Here is a 23488-nt window from a genome sequence, read left to right on the forward strand (position 1 = left end):
ACATCAGGAAGGCTTGTGATGGATGATGGATGATAGGATTACAGCAGACAGGATAGTGGGAGAGGCCAGGGAAAAGACTGGCAGGCAAAAGCAAGAAACAGGTTGTGTTTAGGAACAATAGGTGGCTCCCTTTGCTTAGATCAGTGAGGTTCATGTTTGCAAGGGAAGTCTGAGGAAGTGTCATGTCAAAGGGAGTTGAAGGGCCTTGGGAGCAGTTGTCACAGTTCAGGGAATTCAGGGGCTAGTAGCATGGAATTAAAGGGAGGAAGACAGGTTTTGGAATCTCTTTGGAGTTAGCTTCATGTTGGGGTGGGGAACATTGTTGGGAGGGCTGTAAAGAAATTAAAATAGAAGGGCAGAATGAAGAGGAGCAGGGACTTCTCTAAAGCAAGCGATCTACCTGAGAGACAACCCCAGATACAGTATCAGTGACAGGCAGAGAGAATGGCCGGCACGGAGATCTCCCTACGGCAGGAGGGACTTTGCAAGGTGTGTTCAGAGAGCACTAGGGCTGAAGGTAGAGTGAAGGTAGAGTCCTAGAGAATGGTGGGAGGGAGGCAGGAAAGGGTTTGCCAGATCTAGGGCATCAGGATCTTGGGAAGAGGATTTGGATTTTGTTCAAAATACATTTGACAACCATTGGAAGGCTTTGAAAGACATACTCTGTTTAAATGTTTCAAAAAAAATGATTCTGGCTGCTCTATGCAGAATGGATTTGAGGGAAGTGCCTTAGTCCATCTGAACTGCAATAATAAAATGCCATAGACTAGGTATTTTATAAAGAATAGAAATTTGTTTCTCACCTTTCTGGAGACTGGAAGTCTAAGATCAAGGCATGGGCTTATGGGTATCTGGTAAAGGCCGACTTCCTGGTTCATAGATGATGTCTTCTAGCTGCATCCTCACATGGTGGAAGGGTGCGCTAGCACCCTGGGGCCTCTCTCATGAAGATAAGGGCACAGAGCCAAACCTGAAGTCTCTGCCCTTGTGACCTAATCACAATGCCCTTGTGATTAGGCGTCGGCATATGGATTTAGGGGGGCTGTAAACATTCAGACCATAGAAGGAGGCAAGAATATTAGGGACAACAGAAGGTGATTGTGGAAGTTCAGGTGAGATGGGGGGGTTCAGAAATGGATGCAGTTTCAGAGTGACTGATTAAACATATGGGGAGGCAGGGAATAAGCAAATCTGACTGGCACAGACTGTAAATGGTCATGAAATATGGACACATTTAATTTGGATAGCTGTATAATACTAGAAGGATTTTTTTCAGTACTTTAATAACTATTGAAGTTATCATTAAATTATTTTCAAAATGCTTATATTATGGAGTTCTGGTCAATATGAAATATGATATGCAACAACTAACTTAGTGAAAAATTTGAGATTTTTTTTTTTCTTTTTTTTGAGACAGAGTCTCACTTTGTTGCCCAAGCTAGAGTGAGTGCCGTGACGTCAGCCTAGCTCACAGCAACCTCAAACTCCTGGGCTCAAACGATCCTACTGCCTCAGCCTCCTAAGTAGCTGGGACTACAGGCATGCGCCACCATGCCCGGCTAATTTTTTTCTATATATATATCAGTTGTCCAATTAATTTCTCTCTATTTATAGTAGAGACGGGGGTCTCGCTCTTGCTCAGGCTGGTTTCGAACTCCTGACCTTGAGCGATCCGCCAGCCTCAGCCTCCCAGAGTGCTAGGATTACAGGCGTGAGCCACTGCGCCCGGCCAAAATTTGAGATTTTGAAATGTAAATGAAATGTGATAGGATGTTGCCTTATATGCAGGCACTCAAAATGTGGATTTCTTACACAATCTGCAGCAATTTCCTGAATATTTTTGTCTTATGTAATATATCTATATTTGCACTTAAACTCTCGGAACCTCAGTTTTCCCATCTGTAAAATAGGGATCATAGCCACACATTGCCAAGTTGGCACAGAGCTTGGCCTATAGGAGAATCCTGGCAAAACAATTGCTGCTCTTAGTACCCTGCCAGAAGAAATAAGTACCTCAGTAGAAACTTTTTTTTTTTCTGATAGTGTGGTACTTGGCTCTAAATAAAATTATTTTTCCAACCTCTTATATTAAGAAAAAAATGACTCTTCTGGTACCCATTCTTGGTACTATTTCATAGCCTTTCTGTGACTCATAAGAAAAAGGTGTGCTTTTCTTGCTTTTGCTGGTGAGGACACTAATTTCCAAGGAAATTAATGGAGATAGTCAAGGTCACCAGGTGAGTCTTTGTTAAAGGTGGAACTAGCATCAAAATGAAGATACCGCTCAGTGATGTGTCGCCCACGTTTCAGTGCTGGAGTCACTAATCAGGGCCCCGAGTGACGCACTGGCCTCCGTGACTGCTCCAGAGGGTTGGGTCTCCCTGAGTCTGTGTCACAGCTCCATTCACGCTCCTCCCGTGTTTACTGATGCTTAGTTTTGAACTGTTGCTTAGTTCCCCTGCTGCGTGCCAGGGCCTGCTTGTCTCTGAAAGCTAACAGCTTCCAGAAAGAGCTCGGAGACCAAGGTCTGAGCACTGCAAGAGTTGTCTGTGTCTTCCTGCTGTGGATTAATTGAGAGAGACAACTTGTGGGAAGCACAAAGAACCTTGCGGTATTTCAATTTTACTTTCCAGTATATTAATTTCCTTCTGTCGCCATTTTCCTTTAGAATTTTAGATCGTCCTACCAAATGCCAAAACATTGTAGTTTTAAGCCTGATTTTGATAGAAAGTATGTAATCAAGTTCTGAGTGCCTTTTCCTTTTAAAAAGGGATGTTAAAAAGTTTAATAAAGCTATCGTTATGTTAATGGACATAACATACTGTTCTAGCACATCTTAATAATTATCTATAAAATGTTAACACTTTTATTCCTATTTCCTTATAATCAAATTGAATAGGTACATTTCTCTGTTCTCTCAGAAAAAGTGGTAATGAGCCCAGTGCTCAAACACTCGGGAGAAAAATAGATAACTGTGACCAAATACAAGTCTCTGAGATGATGATAGTCATTACAAAGTGTGAGCAGATGGAAACTGGCTTCTTTTGACTAGGAAAGGAGAGATGTATCCCATGTGAGAAAAACACCATTGTGATTTTGAAAATTATATTCTGCACCTTATTATTGACATCTGATTAATCTCTAGCAATATCTCAACATTTCTTTTGTGTTTATTTTTTAAAAACACATCTTGAACTTTTATGCCTTTAAGTAAATAAGAATTCTAAATGTATGTGATTCTTTGAGTAAAGAAATGAATGCCAGAAATGCATACAATTCTTTGAAACGCTTTTATACTTTGCTTTTCAAAGGTTGTGGTAGGAAATCCTTGTTTGACATTCTACACTGAAGACATTCTAAGCTTAATTTCAAAAAGATTAAATGCCAAAGATCATAATCTGTTACAGGATTAGTTTAAAATAATAAAAAATAATACATGCCAAAGATCAGGAAATTCGTAAAAGCAACCACTTCTAACTTGTCGCCTTATTCTTAACATTGACAAATTCATAGGCATTACTTCACTTGACTTTTTCACTGCAAGTCAAATAGTAAATGTGAATGAAACAGCAATGTTTTAATTAAAAGTAAATTTAAGGATTCATCTTTTATTATTTTTTCATATACCTCATTCCCAGATAATTCTGAAATAATTTCATTGGTACCACACGTGACTCATGTTTGACACATGGAAATAGTTACTGGGAGGGATGTGTGTGTATCTTTTGTATACTGTGAAATAATCAAAGTGATTTTAAGATAGTAATCTTCTTCTTCCACTAAAGAGTTCAACAGATCTAGATTTGAGAGTTTTCTTAGGCGTGTGGTCGAAATTGCAAGGGAGTTTCAGTCTGTGTCCAGTTGCTCATTGCACAAAGATCCAATTATCAAGACAGTGATGATTACCAAGAAATTTTTAATAGGAAAGAGATCTTATTAGAAGAATAGGAGAAGCCTCAAGTCCATCTCTCTGGCTAAAGAGATCATGAGCTTTTAAAGGAGGGGCCACAGGCCTTGGGGCAGATTGTGATATAACTAACAAGGTGTTACTTACAGTGAGGGTAGATTGTGGAAGATGATGAATCTTGGCTTCAGAAAGCCTGACCCAGGGCCTTCAGAATCTCAGCTCCTTAGTTTGCAGAAAATCTACCATTTCTGGGAAATCAAAAAGTCAAGTATTTAACTAAAGGATAGGTTTATATACGGTTATTGACATTTATTCGATGGGGAGCTAGTTACAGGTGTTTTTTTGTATAGTCTCAGTGAAATTGCAAGTAATTTGTTTGAGCAGGATGGCTATAATAGGCATTTTCTTTTTAAGAAAGATGACCATGATACCTTACAATGTAAAATTCACTTAGGTATTTCTCTTTTGGTATTCTTGGCAAAGACATTTATAGGCCAGTATTTTTCTCTAATATTGTCTGTCTTTATATTGCTTAATTATACTGTGCTTTTTATTATAATGAAATCAGAGGCATATACCTCTCCAGGCAGCTCTATGCTAAATAAATTCTTATCTTTGGAGGTGACATACACAGATTAACTAAGAGAAAATAAGCAAAGATAGCTTATATGGTAAATAATTCCGACCCAGTTTTTGAAATCTAGCTAAGAAGACACCCAAATTCTCATAAAACCTAAGTAACTTGCATTGACTTTGTAGGAATGAATGAAATGCTAATATAGTTGCACGGGCTGTTTTTTAAAATTAATTTTTAATCACACAAACGACTTATCTTTTTGTTCCTCTAGTTAAAACAAAAGTTACAGATGTGACAAATTCTCCTCTGACTGCCATACCTCAGCAGGCATTCCCATGTTGCATAAAAATAGAGCACACTGTATGATTATAGAGTGACCGAACATTCAGTATTTTAAGAGGAAAGCCTGTCCACAGCTTCTGAATTTCCTTGTTAAATTAACTCAGGTCATCCCAGATCAAGGAAAACCGAACTTTTCAAAGTTCAGGAAGGAGAGACCCACAGGACCGTGCTTCTGGCCTGTGGTAGAACAGGAGATAAATAGAGAGGGAAAGAACATTCTTGTCCAAGAACACTAAGGTTTAATGAGGTTAAATTGTACAAACTTACGTGGAATTTTTTTTTTTTTTAAGAGACAGAGTCTTGCTCTTTTGCCCAGGCTGGAATGCAGTGGCATAGTTCTAGCTCACTGTAACCTCGAACTCCTGGGTTCAAGTGATCCTCCTGCCTCAGCCTCCCAAGTAGTTAGGACTACCGGCATGTGCCACTGTGCCCAGTTGATTTTTAAATTTTTTGTAGCGACAAGGTCTTGCTGTGTTGCCCAGGCTGGTCTTGAATTCCTGGCCTCAAGCAGTCTTCCCACCTTGGCCTCCCAAAGCACTGGGATTAAAAGGCGTGAGCCACTGTGCCTGGCTGTTATGTGGAATTTGATATTAGGAAAAGTTATCAAACTCAGTATATTGATACATGTATGTATATACATTTTGATTCTAATACACATGTATGTATGAAATAATTTCGGTATATGTGATATCAAATAATTATGTTAGAACCAGTAATAAAAAATATTTCTAATTCTTATTTTTATTCATCTATATACCTATATAATTTGTGGCTACTATTTCTGCCTACTATATGGTAGGGATTCTTCATACATTATTTCTAATGTTATTATCTCTGTTTTACTAATTAGGAAATTGAGACTCAGAGAAGTAAATAGTCTCTCCCAAGGCCACCTAAGCATCAGGAAGCGGGGCCGGGTTGGATGCTATCTTTCAGATAGGTACTTTCCTTGGCATCCTGTTGCCTCAGAGATCAGTTTCTGGGAGTAAAATGTTTAATGTCTTTGACTTATTAAATGGCCTGAAAGTTTTAAATTCTCATTCTAATGCCATTCTCATTTTCTGAAGATCTTTTCTTTAAAAGACATTCTCTAAATGTCTGACTGCTGCCTACCCACCTGCTGATGGGCTTCTTCCGGGTGCACCACAGCCCCCCAGCCCCCCACGTACGCACAGGACCTGAGCACCAGCCACCGCAGGCAGGTTTTGGCTGCTGTTCCTGGTGCTTCACCTGGGCCAGGCACTGTGAGGAGAAGGGCTGCTCCTGGGAGTGCAGCGGGGCGAGGGCACCCGCATGTTAGGCCGCCTAGGCTCTGGCAGCCGGTGTGGCACCACTGGGCGTGAGCCGGGCTGCTGCCGGGCAGCCAGACGAGGACCGCTCCTCTGCTCTTCTCCCAGGTGCCGGGACCAGGCTGCCACCACCGTGGTCTCCACCCTGCTGATGTGATCATCCAGCCTTGCCCCTGGGTACCCACAAACCCTTGTACCAAGTTCATCTGCCACTTCTTGCCCAGGGTCGGGGGGTGGGGGGGCATTGCCTCCCCTCCTCTGGCCAGCTCCTTGCTGTTCCTGTCGCAGTGAGCTTGTGCTGTCCCCCTAGGATGGGGGGCATGGCTCTGACAGCCAGTTGCCCACAGTGCCCTGCCATGACCTGCCACCTCTGCTTCCACACCGGATCCAGCTACCTCTCCTACACCTGCACTCGGTAGTGCCTGTGCCCTCCCAGCCCCAGCCTCCCAAAAAGTGAGTTGAGTTCTGACCAGTCAGAATGGGCTCCATTGTACATCAGTTCAATGTCAACTCAAGTTTAAGGCCTGACAAAACCAAATTAATAGCAATATAGAGTGGTTTAAGCTCTTTGCGCCAGTTAATGTTTTTTGAAAAAAGCACAACAGAACATTATTCTCAAAATCTTTGTCTTACTCTGTTGCTAGCTATCATTCTACTCATCGTATATTCATTCTGGTTTCAAGCACTCAAGCAGTTTTTTGGATTTGTTTTGTTGTGTCATTGAAAACTTAAAGTAAATGAACCTGCAGAATTTCTTGACTGAGCATCTGCCCTGTTTTTCCCTTTTTCTAGGTCTATTATTAGCAGAAGATTTTTCTGCATAGTTGGCACGCTGTACCTGTATCGGTGTATTACAATGTATGTAACTACACTCCCAGTACCTGGTATGCATTTCAACTGTTCTCCCAAGGTAAACTATTCCTCACTGTAATTTCCCTTTTTGTTTGTTTCTTGTCTTGCCCTGGGGTCCTTTGACTGAACCTGAAGGTGAAAATTTCTTCAGAATACAGTCAGGTCCCTGCACCTCCATCTGGGAATGTTCCTAAGCAATACAGCTAGGCAGCCCCACCCTTCTCACAATTTTCCAGCCCTGCCAGTGCCTCCCAGCTGGGGAAATATGTGGTCTAGTTAGCGTGTTGGGAAGCAGTTAAGCTTTGCGTGTGGGTGTAGCTCTTTGGTTTCCAGCCAAACTTTTAAAATATTATTCGTTCCCTTGACATGCATCCACAAGCTTTTATATGCTTTTTCCCTCTCTTAGTGGGAAAGCTCAATTTCAAATGATGTATTTTTTCCGTTTTCCTTCTTTCATTAATCCCTACAGCAGAGCAAGCAAGAGAAAGTATTCCTGTCTCCTTGCAATCCTCCACCAACCCAAATAAGAGCACTATTCTCTGGCGTTATGTGTTGCCTTATTGATTTTGTCTAGTAGCTTAGATGCATTTTTTAAAATAAATTTTATTCCTCTCATTATCTCTGCCTTTCTATCAGATTCACATAACACTCTTCACCCCCTAACCTTTACCTTGGAAGAATTTTTAACTAGGGAGATCATTGGAATCATTTTATAAAATAATTAACAGATGATTTAATTTTTAAAACATTTACATTAGAGCTCTTTAATGTAATAGAAATAGAGGAGGCTAATTTCTCTCCTTGATTCTGGTGGGAGAATTTATGAAACAGTATGATGGATTTGAGACCATTTGTTTGCATTGCGCCTGTGCTGATGAAATAGCCTAACACTTTCCCTCTCATCCCTTTGTACTTTATGTTTCCTTCAGAAGAGACATTCTCTCTGATGGAAACTTTGGAAAGGGGGCTGAAAAATTCACTGTGGATTTTTAAAGTGATGTCTTTATCATATTAAATTTTGGATCCCTTTAGTTTAATGTATACTGTGATTCCCCTTCCTTCTTAGACTTACATATATGCCCATAGAGGTAGCTAGTCTCTACTTTTTGCTGTACACTACTTCCTTAACTCTGGAAAGAAAAGCCGTCATACAGAATGAATGTTCCCAGCATTTTACTCCTCCTTGCAGTTTCTTCAGCCCTTCTGAACAAGCCAGCCTCACATCTTTTTTTATTCTTGTAAAAGCTCTCAAGCACTTGCCTTCAGCCCCTGGGTTATAAGAAATACCTTGTTATCATTGAGAAACCAATGATGTGGACTCTTGCTGGGAGGCTAGCTTGATAAGCAGCGTCTTTTAAGTAGTAAACTGACAGTTTAGGACATTCACATACGTTTAGTTCCATTCCTTCTAAAAGCCTGTGCATTGGGAAATTTTGCTGCCAAGGAGAAGGTAAATACGGGTTCTGGTTGAGCACAGGTGGAAGATGTATCCAACATTAAGGGGCTGTACTGTGTACTTTCTCCCTACTCTGCTTCTAGCTTTGTTTCTTCTTGAGGATTTCTGCAGCTCCACCCAGTTACTGGCAATTCCAGACTTGGTAAGCCATTGATAGCTACAGAATCAGCTTGAGTCATCAACATATCTAACCAAGATCCTGTGGCTAAGAATAGCTTGTGAGTTTTCTTTTAAAGGCAGAGAAGTAACAGCAGAAACTGTTCACAAAAACCAAACTCAAACGTGTTGCTCATTTACTATGTTGCCAGAAATTCCAACTAGGGCTATCATTCTGTGGTGATCTTCTGGAAGCTAAAATCTTAAAACAAACTGTAGGGTGTAAAATATTAGCATGCCTTAGCAAAAATTATTAGTTAAAACTCATTAAATCTAATTACTACTTTTGTGTAAAATAGCGCTCTTGGAAGAAAGGATTCAGAATACAATTTTTTATTCTGAAAATTTTCAGATGTATCTCAACTAGTATAAGGAGCTCTCATATAACACTCAGATTCAATAATTATCAAGATGTGCTACATTTGTTTGATTTCTTTTTTTTTCCTTTTTGAAATATTTTAAAACAAATCTCAGACTGTCATTTCATCACTACATACTTTAGTATACATCTAGAAACTGTGGACATTTTATTGTGTAACCATAATGCTGTTGGTTTTTAGCAAAATGACAGTAATTTCTTTGATATTGGCAATTACCGCTTCACAGAGTATCCTGATTGTCTTAAAGTGCCCCCTTTTTAATAGTTGGTTTGTATAAAATTAAGATCTAAAGTCTTTATATTACATTTGCTTGTTCTATCTGTGTCAAGTCTGTAATTCCAGAACAGTCCTTCTTCCCCACTGCCAGTAGCTTGTAGGGATCAGCTTAGTTGTCCTGGTTTAATTCTTCCTTGCCAGATTAGTTGTCCTGTAAACTATCCCACCATGTTCTGCATTTCTCTGTTTCTGTGGTGTCAGCTTGTTCCTCTTTCTTCCACATTTCCTCTGAATAGAAAACTGGTTCTGGAGACTCAGTTTTAACTGTCTTGGCAAGAACTCTTCCCAGGTAGGACAGAAAGATTTCTGAAGCTCGACATGAGAGTTGAAAAAGGCCTTGCCGGCTTGGGGCTGCCCCTTGGATAGCAGACAAAGGTTGAGGAATTCATTGGTCCGGCCAGAGCGGGAGGCTGTGCTGAGGACCAGTGTGGATGGGAGAGAAGGTGGCACTAGAGAGACCTCAGATAACAGCTGTGCCACTCTAGAACCACCCAGGGCTAAGGGAATCAGAATTCAGAAGAACCTTATTAAAGATCACACAGTCCAGTGTTGTCTTTGATGTCTGAACGTCATTGCCACCAAATCTTCATTAGCTTGTCTCTGAACTGTTGCACAGAGAGGATTACCCCTGTAAACATACAAACTTACACGGTAGCAGAAAGAACACTGAGATGGGGATGAAGACAGTCTTGCACAGCCACTAACTAGCTTCTGGTACATGAACCAGGCAGATCATTTAACTTCTCAGGGCCTCAGTTCCTTCATCCGTGAAACAGAGCTAATGATGCTTTCTGTGTCTGTTTTAAGGAGTGGTGGGCATGAAAGGAGACAATATATAGGGGCTCTGTCAGTGTAAAGTGCCATATAGAAATAAGAGATCTTGGTGTTGTCATCATGCCTCAACCCCTAGACTTGTATTTATCTAGTGAGAATTGATTTAACAAATGCGAATTAAGTATCTACTGTGCTTTAGGTACTAGAGTACCAGAGGTAAGCAAGGTGGAGCTAATCCTTAACTTTGTGAAAAGCACCTTAAAATCAGCTAGTCTAAACTTGTACCTTATGTAATAAATGCTGCAATAAGGGCCTCAAGCTCAGCTACTCCCAAATGATAGGAAAAAACAGATTTGAGCAATATTTAGGAGTCCAAATCAATGCAACTTGCTAATAGATTTCATATAGGGAAGGAGAATAGAAGGGAAGGATTTCAAAGACTGGATTTTACCACTGGGACAATTACAAGGTAAGGAAGAAAACAGAGTTAATGAGTTTGGGTTAAACACAGTAGAGTTTGAAATACCTGTGAGGTATCTAAGTGGTGGTATCCAGGACAGTTGGCAATATAGGTGTAAAGTTGAGAGAAAGAAAACAGAGCTAGAAAATAAATGCTTGTGAATCATCACATTCTGGATAGTGGTTAAAGCTGGAGGTATAGAAGAAAAGGCCTAGAGACAGTATACAGAAAGTATAATGCCTCCAGAATTGGATATTCTGTGATTTGAAGCACCAATTAAGGCCTGCCACTTGCTGGATACTCCTACAGTTAAATTACTCAGTCATCACAACTCTAGGGAAAGAGAGTTGAGCTTTAGAATACATTAACTTCCTGTTAACATATTCATATGAACTTAAACTTGGTTGTGCCATCACATTAAACCATGATTGTACCTAATGTTTCCCTTAATGGCAGTACTCAAAATGTACAGTTTCTAAGAAAAATGTCCCAACAAATATGCAGCAGTAATTATGAAAATTGATCTTACTCCTTCATTTGATGGCCGTGTACTCTTTGGTTCATAAAATGGGACAGCTTGGAGAAATAATCATCCTGTGAGATGATCAAGTTAGGGGAAAAAGCAGGCTTCCCATCAAATCTTGCTGCAAGAATGGTAAGACACTGGGGAAAAGGAGTGAAAGGGGAAGTAGGTGTGTTCCGTTCCTAGTTTACACATTTCTGGGAAGCTCTTGTTCCATATCCCAGTGTATGCATGTGCAGGGCTTAACCTAGAGGCAGCCAAATTTGGGACACCTTGATCAGCCCATGTTAATCTCATCCCAGATGTTCTCTTAGGAGCTTGTGTTTTATCCTGAAAACAACCTCTTTTCATCTTGTTACAACTCTTTATTATGTAGTTCCTTTTTTTTTCTTTTTAAGAAAAATGGCAGAAACACTTGAGAATTGTTTGGTTGTTCTAAGCTTCCTGCAGGAAAGTGTTTTCTGTTTTAGCAAACTCTAAAAAAAAAAAAAGAAGAAGAAGAAGACGACCACCTACCTTACTCTCCAGACAGACAGCCTACAGCTAATGGAAGAGAAGAAATAACTTACATATTTTCAACTCTCACTTTAGTAATAGGAGTTAATCTGATGGTGACTAAGCAGTAAAGTGAGATGCATGTTTGGGTGTGTTTTATGGTCTCCATGGTGACCTTAGATTTGAAAACCTTTGAGAAGAGAGAGATTACACTAAACACAGGGGCATTTAGCTGGCTAATGCATTAATCTGACATGGACTTTCAGTGAAATGATTCTCTTGAACTTGAAAGATATGTTTGATTTTTTGGTTTTGCCCTGAACATGTGTGAACACAGCCCACTTTTGGACAGGGTGATGTCTGGGTGACATCGGAGGCTGACGGCTCTGTGAAACAATACAATACAAATGCAACAGCAGAACAGCCTTCATATTCTCTTCTGCCACTGTCAGCTTTTCTGCAGCACATGGATAGGAAAGATCAAAGCACTTCCTTTGACTTGCAGCTGAGCTGTACTGTAGTCATCAGCATAATGGGTCCCCATTCGAGTTCAGTCTTACAAGGCAAAAGACTCACTGGTATTTAGGATTATATCGCCTTCTTTAGTTCTTTCCTACTTCCCTGGGTAGCAGTTAAGAGTATTCCAGGTGCCCTCCACGCTGACACAGTTTCATACTCTGATAGCTCCTGCTAACCTTATCAGTATGTGGCTGTGTTCCATTACCAGCATAACTTCATGTCATCCTGTTGAATTGTGTGGAACCTTGATTGTCACTGCTTGATTTTACATAATTTTCTGCTTTTCTCCCCGTTTCTTATTGTAAGTAAAATTTTCCTTTTTATTTATTCTCTATTTTTTTTCTTACTTCTTGCATATAATTTCCAGTAACAATTCCCATCTCAAATCTCTTCTTCACTTTTCTCTCACTGCTAGTAATTCTCTTCCTTTTTCAGGGATTAAAAAAAACAAAAACAGAAATGCACTGAATTATTTATCTCACTTAAAATTTTTTATTTTAAAGAAACTGCACATTCATTATAGATATATTGAAAAAATACAAAAAGAGGAAGATTTTAAAATCACTCATGGCCCTGTCTACTATTAATAATTCAGTATATTCATCCTTTATGCATATTTTTCTTACATAATTCTGATGGTGCTGTCTGTATATTATTCTTCTCTCCTTATATTTAACATTTGATATGTGCATTTTTACATGATTTTATAAACCCTAACCTTTCTAAATGGTTTTCTTACTGAAAGGAAGACAGGAAGACACCACTTTCCCACACTGTAAGGCAGCCAGATTGTCGATGTGATTTCATAAACAAGCAGGTTGCTTTATTTCCCGAACAAACCTTTCTAGAGAACCTGCCTTGTGTGAGTATAGTGGCCAATTTTGAGATATATGTAAGACAATACCCTCTCCTCTCACACATGAACATCCAGAAGCCGTGACAGACATGTAACTTCTGCCTTGTTTGGTGCTCCCTGTAGTAGTCATGTGAGCCTGGTTGCCATGGAAGCACAGAGGACAGTGGCACCTCTGCTGGGAGTGTCGGCTGTGCTGTGGGAGGTGCCTCTGAGCCAAGTCTCAAAAGGACGAGTAGGAGTTTGCCCTGGTGGAAATGGAGAAAACAAAGGGTATGGTAGGGAATCAGGGAAAGAGGTGAAGTTAGATGTGCTTGGACATGGGATCCTATGGGCCAAGTGGCCAGATGGAAAGCCAGATAGCCAGGTTGCAGGCACATTTTACAGGGCCTTGCCGCCCCTTTAAGGAGGTTGGGATTTGTCTACAGGCCATAGGAAGCCAGGAAAGGTTTTAGCAAGGGGGCATTATGTGATCACATTTGTCTTTTAGAAACATTTCACCCCAGTGATACAGAGAGTAGGGTGTTTGGGAGAGACAGAGGGAAGTGGACTTAAAGTGGTGCCAAATTATGTGCACCTGTTCTGTGCAGCTATGATTCTCAGTGTTCTGTTTTCATTTAATTCTCACAAGAGGGGTGGGAGGAGATTGCAGTTGGTTTGGAGTTAAGTGACCTGCCTAACGTCTCATGTGTGCTAAGTGGCAGAGGCAAGAAATGGGGCCAAGTCCCCTGTTCTTGGTACTTCACATGGGGAGGGGCAGATGGCACTTCTGCATGGTTTTTTGAATTAGAAGTGAGGAAGGCCTAGACCAGAGCAGAGAGAGCCATGTTTGGGAGGCATTGGGAAGGTGAGAAAGATTTTCTATATGTCAGTAGCCATCTAGTGTGAAGAGGTCACCAGCATTCACTGGGGAATTCCAAAGCGCCTCAGAGGTGTCAGTGTGTGACTCTACATGTGTCAGAGTACAGGTGGATGGACAGGGGGCTTCCATTCCTCATGAAGGGTTTCTGGAGCTGCCCAGACATTACAGGCCACCAGCAGGTTCTGTTCAAAAGCCATATTGTCCTGCTTGAGGGCCAGCTTTAAGACAATACGAGCATCACAATGAATAATGACAGTATTGGATTATAATAAATCAATAAAGACACTTAAAAATTAGTGAGGGAAAGCTCTTTAACCCTTTGCACTCGCTTTTTTCTCGATTCCTTTATTCTACTCGGGATTTAATTTTTTAAATACCCCAGATTTTACAAAGCACAGAATAAAAAACTGGAGTTTCTTTTCATACAACTTACTTATTTGGATTTTTTTTATATTTCAAATTATTGATACATTCAAAGAGTAATTTTAATCTCTATAATTTTTGCTAATCGTGTCGAGTCACACTTGACATCCGAGTGCAAAGGGTTAAAGAAAAAAGTAATAGTTATTAATAAAACAAACTAATAAAAGAAATCTTATTTACTTTTCATTTTTGAGAAATGGGGTCTCTCTTTCTCAGGCTGGAGTGTAGTAGTGCAGTCATAGCTCCCTGCAGCATCAAACTCCTGAGCTCAAAAAATCCTCCCATCTCGCTAAAAGAAATTTTAGAAATAGAAAAGTCACCATTTTGCAACCACTGTAGTAATAATTCAGAAGTTACAGTTCAGAATCATCAATGGATGCTAGAGCCTTTGAGTGAAAAGTTGGGGATCATAATATTTACATAATTTCAAAATATCACAGATTGCTTATTAATTATAAAGGGGCAAAGGTGTATATTTAGGGGAGAAATGTAGCAGATACTCTCATAGCCAAGTGGTCAAACCAGTGGCAGGACAAATGGTATCGGATGCCTCTGCATGTGACACTCTGAGGAGGACATAGCATCGCTCTGTAATATTCCTGCCAACAACATTTAACCTGAATGTAAGTGGAAGGTAACATTCAGATGAAAACAAATTCAGGGACATTATGTAAAGAAACTAGCATGGACTCTGCAAAAATGTCAATGTCATTGGGAAAAACAAAAAAGACTGAGAAGCTGTAGTAAACCAAGAAATTATTAGGGCATGACAGGTAACCTCAATGTGTTTTCTCTGATTAGAACCTAGACTTAAGGAGGGGGCTCTAAAGGACACTTAGAGGCCACCTGGACTTAAGAAGTGGGATGGCATTGTATCATTGATAAATTTCATGAGTGTGATTTTTGGATGGAATATCTTTGTTTTTGTGTTTAGAATGGAGGGGTTATTGTGTATTCAACTTATGCTTAAGTGACCCAGGGGAAAAAAAAAGAGAAAGGAGAAAAAAATGTGACAAAACGTTGATTATTAATGGGCCTATGTGAACGGTCTATGGGTGTTCATTATATTATGCTTCAGATTTATTTATTTATTTTTTTTTTTGAGACAGAGTCTCACTTTGTTGTCCAGGCTAGAGTGAGTGCCGTGGCGTCAGCCTAGCTCACAGCAACCTCAAACTCCTGGGCTCAAGTGATCCTCCTGCCTCAGCCTCCCGAGTAGCTGGGACTACAGGCATGCGCCACCATGCCCGGCTAATTTTTTATATATATATCAGTTGGCCAATTAATTTCTTTCTATTTATAGTAGAGACGGGGTCTCGCTCTTGCTCAGGCTGGTTTTGAACTCCTGACCTTGAGCAATCCGCCCGCCTCGGCCTCCCAAGAGCTAGGATTACAGGCGTGAGCCACAGCGCCCGGCCTTATGCTTCAGATTTAGAATTGTTCAAAGTAAAAAGGTGGGGGCAATTTTCGTTTTCGAGTCTCACTTCATGACCAGGTAGGCTGAAGGATCCCCCACAGCACATAAAGCTAAGTAATTCTGTTAAAGGGAACTCTTGCCTGACTGAAATACTGGATTACCTTACTGTGACGATAAGAATGTGGGTAATGAGAACCCATAGCTGACCTTTATTTTAGATTTATGAAGCCTTTGATAAGTCTCTTTATTAGGGGCTATGAAAAAATGTTAAAGTTTTGCTGAGGGAAGGAGAGGCGGGTGGAGATTAGTGTTTTATTGCAGATAATTCCTAGAGCCCCTCCACTGCCCTTAAAAGAAGCCTGCTTAGTGTAGGAATTGACAAGCGCATTTGAGAATGGAGAAATGTGAAAGCCAAATTCTTCAGAGCTAAGTGGAGGGAAAATTCTTTTTAAAAGTTGTCTATATGAGTTCTAGGAGGAGTGCTTAGTGAAATCTCTGTACCTCAGATCAGTTGTGGGCATAATATGTTTCCAGGAGTACAGCAATTACCATATGGAGGAAGAACTCAAAAAAATCTCAAGTGATTGATAGATACCCACAGATGAGCATCCTGCAGGGCTGGGTATTTAAGGAGAATCATCCAAATTTCGCTTGTTAAGCTGTTAGCCATTGCTTTCTCACATGAGAACCCCCCAAAATGGCCGGGCACCGTGGCTCACACCTGTCATCCTAGCTCTTTGGGAGGCTGAGGTGGGAGGATCCCCTGAGGTCAGGAGTTCGAGACCAGCCTGAGCAAGAGTGTAGACCCCAACTCTACTAAAAAATAGAAAAAATTAGCCAGGCTTGGCAGTATACACCCATAGTCTCAGGTATTTGGGAGGCTGAGGCAGGAGAATCATTTGAGTCCAGGAGTTTGAGGTTGCTGTGAGTTAGGCTGATGCCACTGCACTCTAGCCCAAGCGACAGAGCAAGCCTGTCTCAAAAAAAAAAAAAAAAAAAAAAAGAACCCCCAAAAGATTGACCTAACTTCGTAATAGTAATGTTGCCTTACATTTGTTATATATTTTAGCACTCGCTTTTATAAATGTTATCTTGCTTTAGAGGGTAGAGGTTGAGGATAAGAAAGTGTTCAGAAAACTGAGGCTAGTCTGGGTAAAATGGTTTGTCCAGAGCCACCTATCTGGTTAACCTTAAACTAGAGTTTGGGATTAGATTTATGCTCGTTGTTCCTGTAAAAATGAATTTGGAGACCAACACAACATAATATAAAGCAAGCAAATTAACATCAAATTGAGAACACCTTGTTTAAGAAGGAAGAAGGTAGAAAATGTACAATTTGTTTGTGGAAGAGTTCTCTAGAAATAACTTTTATAGAGATGCACAAGTTTGATTTAAATGGAAACTAGGTCTTTTTGTGAATATTGAATAAATACTATTTAGCTATTCAACTATGTATTTAAATGACATATGTAAAAATAATGAAATTTTATTAAAACAACAACAAAAAGCGAACCCGAAGACATTATCCAGCCTTGGACATTGTCCTTGTTGTTTGGAAAGGTGTTTGCAACAATAGGCTTTTTCTAGGAACCCAAAGGCAAGACTGGCTCTGAAGTAAGACATTTGGGTTTGGATCCGGAGTGACTGTGTGTGACCTCATGTACTGGTCCGTATCCTCCCTGGTAAATGGCGTGACGTAGTAGCATCTGTACTCGCCAGCTGCCAGGTGTGTGAGGAGGATACAGTGAGATAATTGATGAGAAAATGCTGTTAAAAAGTTGGAATCTCTATACAAACAAAAGCTATTGTTTTATTTTGTAAAGCTGCCTCACCACTCCTTTTTTTTTACTGCCCAGCCAGGTAACAATAAAATGAGGCAGAAGAAATTTTAAGGGTTGGCTTTGAGCCTCTCCTTGCTACTGTGAAACCTGAAACATTCGGCACACTTTCAGACACCTTACCTTCCCAGCGGGGGCTTCAAGCTTAGGCTAAAAGACATATCATAACTTATGGAGGGCTACGGGCCTGTTGGAATTTGGAAAGTGGCCTAGATTTGCTGTTTAGTCCATTTGGGGAGTTGACATGGAGGGAGGCCACAGCGTGTAGCACGTGACTCTCTGTTGTAGGCTTCTGGAGATGTGGATTGATGAGGACTCCTTCTTCTGATGCTTGATTCCTTTATCAGGTCTGGTCTTTGGTCTGAGTGTTTAAGAGCAGCTTCTGTTGGCATTTCAGGGTTGATAATGAACTTTCAGTCTTGGTGGAAGACTGTTCTTCAGGAACAAGGCAAAATAATTTGTCCTGGTAGGTAGTTTCCTTGAATGAATGAATGAGTACTTTGAGGGATGTCTGACTATTCATGGTCATTGGAATAGTATGATATTACTTCTGCAAGGTGCCTAGCCTGCTGAAGGAGAAGTTATAATACTTTATGTGTACACAGTTCCTGGTTTACCTAACCTGTGCAGGCCTGGCTGTGCACAGGGCCCATGTTGTTTTGCACATATTACATATAAGGAGCCAGGAGACTCGGGTTCCAGACCCTGCTCCAACACTGGGGCCTAGGACTAATAGGATCTACCTTGCTGGCTTTACAGGGCTGCTCTAAGCTATAGCATTAGTGAGGGTCAAGGATTCTTTTAGATTGCATTTTTGCTCCTTAGCACTCACTTTCAGCCTTTCATTAAAGCTATACCGAATGCTTATTTGTGCAGCATTATTTGATGGGTTTTAGTTCCGGGTTCTCCTGTTCTGCCAGTGAGGAGCTAAAGTGCAGGGAATGCTTTTGCTCTGCAAATGCAGTTGAGAAAGCAAATGTTCTCGGCATCTGCAAACTGGGCGATGGGAATGGACCGTGATCAGCACGTTGTATTAGCATTGGAAAATTGTTCGGGGAAACCTGCTATTTCATAACCAAGGCTCATTGGTTCTGAATGCACCTGATGGTGTGTTTCATTCAGAAGCCTTTCCCTCCTTCTGCTCTGAGTTTCTTTCTGTGCTTGAGTACTGCTTAAGTGATTTGGTCAATTTACTTGATTTCTTGGCCATTCATTAGAATTTGAAGAAAATTGCTTATTTTTTACTGGAAATTAGTTTTCTATGACCTTGGGGGGGGGGACCATATTCACATAGAATTGTAGATATGAGACTTTCTTGTAATAGCTTTGTAGTGTCCACTGCAAGTTTTTATGTAAGAGTCCCTTGACGTATCTCTGCTTTCAAAAACACTCAAAAGCTACTGATAGGTGAAGTTCCAATTCCAGTTACAATGGAGTCAGCGTACTCCATGCTTTCCCGTTGAATGCAGCCAAGAAAGACACTGGGCAGGATATATGGAGCAGCTATTTCAGGACTCAAAAGTAAATGGTAGGCCAGGCACAGTGGCTCATACCTGTAATCCTAGCACTTTGGTGGGAGGCCAAGAAAGGAAGATTGCTTACGGCCAGGAGTTTGAGACCAGCCTGAGCAAGAGTGAGACTCCGTCTCTACAAAAAATAGGAAAATCAGCTGTGTGTGGTGGTACGTGCCTGTAGTTCCAGCTACTCGGGAAGCTAAGTCAGGAGAATTGCTTAAGCTCAGGAGTTTGGGATTGCAATAAGCTGTGATGATACCACTGCACTCTTGCCTGGGTAAGACAGAGTGAGACCTTGTCTCAGAAAAAAAAAATAATGGTAGTGGTAGCAAGCAGATGGAGGAAGGAAACCAAAATGCAATGTATGAAAGATCTAGCCCTTGAGTTTCCTGTTTTGTTTTGTTTTCCACCCATGTTTCCTGCCTGGACTCAAAGGCAATGCAAATCCCAGAGCTGCAGTTGAGATGCAGACAGACAGAGCTCCAAGGAAGGAAAGCAAAGGAGGCTGGCCTGGGACAGAAACTGGGAGTAATCCTACCAGTTTCCATGCTAATAACCCTGTTCACATTTAGTGTGTTATATTCTAGACGTTTTCTGTGCAGTTATTTTAAAACATAGTTATAATCATACCATTTTATCTGCTGTTTTTCTACTTAACAAAGGAAAATATTTATGATATAATCTGACTACACAATCATTGTAAACTTATTTTTTAATGATTATAACAGTTCTAGCCTCTTTCAGGGCTTCTCAGGTGATTTAAATCTCAGCAGGTCTAGCTCAGGCCCTGAGGGTGACTCTACAGCAGGACCCCATCTTACCAGTACTGTCCCAGGTCCAAGCTTCGAGTAGCAAGCAAGGGAGTCGTCATTTAACAGCTCCCATTTAGCTTGCTTCCAGTCCGTTGCCTTTGTAACTAGTGTTGCAGTGAGATGTTTGTACATGAAACTTTTCTTCGTATTTGGGATCTTTCATTGAGGTAGACTCCTAGAAACAGTGTAAGTGGGTCAGAGGTTATGCTTTAAAAGTTTTCTGTGCACAGTCAAAGGCATTGGGTATTCCTCTCCAGAGTATTCATGCTGTTCGCTTTCCAGCCCGAACGTGGCAGCTACTGCACAGTCCTTCATCTGTCCTTCTTTGGCATCCTAGCGAGTCCCATTTCTTCTTTTCTCTATATTTACTCCCTTGCTTTGTAGAGCATATCCTCTGTAATTCCTGGAAAAGAGTACATAAGTGATAAATATTTTAAAATCTTGCGTATATGAAAAAGGCTTTAGTTTATCCTTAGTTTATGCTTAGTAATAAAATGGCTAGGTATAGAATTCTAAGTTAGAAATCATTTTTCATCATAATTTGAAGACATTTTCCCAAAATTTTCTGTTTTCCAGTGTTGTGTTTGAAAAGTCTTATTCTAACGTTCATTCATATAAAGTTTGTCTTTAATCTCTAGAGGCTTTAGGGTCTCTTCTTAGTCCCCAGTTTCCAAAATTCCACAACACTAAGTCATGCAATATATGTCCATTTCTTCTATTGTATTGGGCATTCAGTAATCCCTTTGAATTTGGAAATTCATACTTTCTGTGTGGTGTGTTCAACCTGCTTGAACTAGAAATCTTAATAATTTTTTTAAAGGGAAATCATAATGAAACATGTTTCCCAAAGCTGAATTATTATCAGTTAAATGTTGAAAAGGGATCATGGTGATTAAATCGGTCAACAGAATTTTAAGGGTGCTGACAAGCATAACATAGAGAGGACCACACATTTTATTTGACAGAGCAAATAAAAGTTGCAATGAGTGAGTTGTTTAACCCATTTATTACTCTAGTATCCAGCCTAAACTTGTATCATACACAGGTAGATTAATTTATAAACTTTTTTCACTCTTATTAAAAGGAAAACCACCCAATACTACCCACATAATTTCTGAAGATTAAAAGTACATCCCTTGTTCCAATTTGGCCCCTAAACATCTGCATACCAAAAATATTCATGTGTTTGACTGTCCAGTCTCCTGCTGTTCTAGCTAAGTTAGTAGAATAATTGTCCTCTAGGCCAAACGTGCCAGAAATACATCTCTAAATTTTTCCTAGACTAGAGATTTAAATTTTCTTTTCTCCAAATGGCAGTTCTGATAAGTTATTCAGTTAGTCAGATAGAGCTAGTCTTTCTCTGTCAGTATGATTAAAAAAAAAAAAAAAGGGAAACATCTACAAAAATGTGCTTTAAAAAGCGCTAGAGTCTAAGAAAAGTTCTGAAGCCACATGATTCGTCTGTAGGACTATACATTTTCAAAAGGCTACCTACCTATGGAATGGTAAATGTTAAATGGGTAAACTTGATCATGGGGATTTTAATATAAGCTTAATTCTGGTTATGGATAGTAATCATTGCACACTTTCACGTGGGCTAATAATGAATCTCTTCTCTTTTCCCACCAGCTTTTTGGAGACTGGGAAGCTCAACTGCGGAGAATAATGAAGCTCATTGCTGGAGGCGGCTTGTCCATCACTGGCTCCCACAACATGTGTGGGGACTATCTGTACAGCGGCCACACGGTCATGCTAACACTCACCTACTTGTTTATCAAAGAGTGTAAGTTTAAAACAGCTTCTGTTATAATTTCCTCACCTGCCATGTCCTGTGATCTCTGGTCCTCTGATAAATCACGTTTGCTGGAGTCCACTGAAGCAAGCAAGGCTGGAGGCGTCAGGGGGGCAGCAGCCACATCTCACCACCATGCCTGGGATGCAGCTGCACCCAGGGAATTTGTGGGAGGACATAGCGGCTCTTCTTGAGAAGGAGGTGTCTTGTTTCCTGGAGCATCAGCTGTAGCCTTGGGGTGGGGGCAGTTTCGAGCGCAGGGTGCGTTAGGAGCCAGTCGTACAGCTGCATAAAGAGCCAGAAGGAAATCTCATACGAGCACAGAAATCCAGGTCAGGGAGGAGTGGATGATGGTAGGTCATCGGTGTCTCCATAGTCGTTTGTCAACATGTGGCATTATGCTACAGGTTTGAGGGTGTGGTGACGGATCAGAGCACATCTCTGCCCTCACAAAGAACACGGACACAGGGGTAGAGGAGACGCTAAATGGGAAACTTCCCTTAAGAAATGTACTTGAGGGCCGGGTCCGGTGCGGTGGCTCCTGTCTGTAATCCTAGCACTCTGGGAAGCCAAGGCGGGCGGATTGCTCGAGGTCAGGAGTTCGAAACCAGCCTGAGCAAGACCCTGTCTCTACTAAAAATAGAAATTAATTGACCAACTAAAAATATACATGCAAAAAATTAGCTGGGCATGGTGGCGAATGCCTGTAGTCCCAGCTACTCGGGAGGCTGAGGCAGGAGGATCGCTTGAGCATAGAAATTTGAGGTTGCTGTGAGCTAGGCTGATGCCACAGCACTCACTCTAGCCTGGGCAACAAAGTGAGACTCTGTCTCAAAAAAAAGAAATGTACTTGAAATACTTTATTGTGAAACACAGACAAAATATTATCACAGATAGCCCTATATACATGGCTTAGATTTAACATATATTAGCATTTTGCCATATTTGCTTCAAATAACTCTTTAAAAAAGGAAATGAAATGTTAATATATAATTAAAGCCTCTTCATTCCTTCCATCTCTCATCTTCCTGTGTCATTTCCATCCATGTTTTTGTATATTATTGTTTTGTGGGGCTTTTTAAGTTTACATAAATGGTATCATGGTGTATATATATTCTTCTGCTACTTTTTACTTTCAAATTATGTTTTTGAGACATAAGAGTCTGGTTATTTCACATTAATTAATGTTAATATTTCAGTACTATAAATGAACCATACATTATTTATTCATTTCTCTACTTACAGAAAATTCTGTTGTCCTCAATATTTTATTGTTAGAAACAGTCTAATGAGCATTATACAGGGAGTTTCCATGAAAAACGATAAGTAAAACCAGGCTGCTGTGGTATCACAGAGGTGGGAGATGCTTTGCCCTCTGGAGGTATCTTGGGAGCACATAGTACTTCTGGAAGTTGATGTGGTTGGAATTCAGAGCTGGGGTAATAATGAGTGATGAGAATGGACAGGTAGGTAGGAATCAGATCGTGAAGGGAGCCTTAAGCCACCAGAAGGAATCTGAACTTCCATCTCATGGACATGGGGTACTCATTGAGAGCTTGTGACCAGGGAACAATGTCATCTTATTTGTCCTTTTGAGAGGAAGAAACCACTCTGGCAGCAGCTTGCAGGATGGATTGGAGAGGGGCAAGACTGGAGACCAGGAGAAAAGTTAGGAGATCGGCTGCTGCCACAATCAAGGAAAAGCATGGTAGTGGCATGAACTACCATGACGGCATCGAGAATGGAGAGAAGTGAAGGGCCCTGAGAGAGGAACAGAGAAGAGTCAGCAGGATGGGTTGTGGAGGTATTGAGGAGAGGTGGTGGACTGAGCAAAAGCCCACTTTTGGTCTTGGTAAAACTAAGAAGTGGAGAACTTTTTCATGTTGGAAGGCTGCGTTAGCTTAGCTGTAATCAAATAAGGCCACATTTAAGAAACTTTAATTAGATATAATTTAAAATGTACATTATTTT

The 23488-nt window shown here is 40.6% G+C and overlaps 1 protein-coding gene across 9 annotated transcripts in view; it reads left to right on the forward strand.

Annotated features, from left to right (window-relative positions):
* SGMS1 (sphingomyelin synthase 1) overlaps positions 1 to 23488 on the forward strand; it is a 285202-nt gene that overhangs the window by 254580 nt on the left and 7134 nt on the right. For all 9 annotated transcript variants that reach the window (XM_012762881.3, XM_012762877.2, XM_012762875.2 and 6 more), the window contains 2 exons: positions 6908 to 7025; positions 21355 to 21508. In XM_012762881.3, coding sequence (XP_012618335.1) covers positions 6908 to 7025; positions 21355 to 21508 — 272 coding nt within the window. The remainder of the gene's footprint in view (positions 1 to 6907; positions 7026 to 21354; positions 21509 to 23488) is intronic.

Source organism: Microcebus murinus, chromosome 14, assembly GCF_040939455.1.
Source record: "Microcebus murinus isolate Inina chromosome 14, M.murinus_Inina_mat1.0, whole genome shotgun sequence".
NCBI classification, from domain to species: Eukaryota; Metazoa; Chordata; class Mammalia; order Primates; family Cheirogaleidae; genus Microcebus; species Microcebus murinus.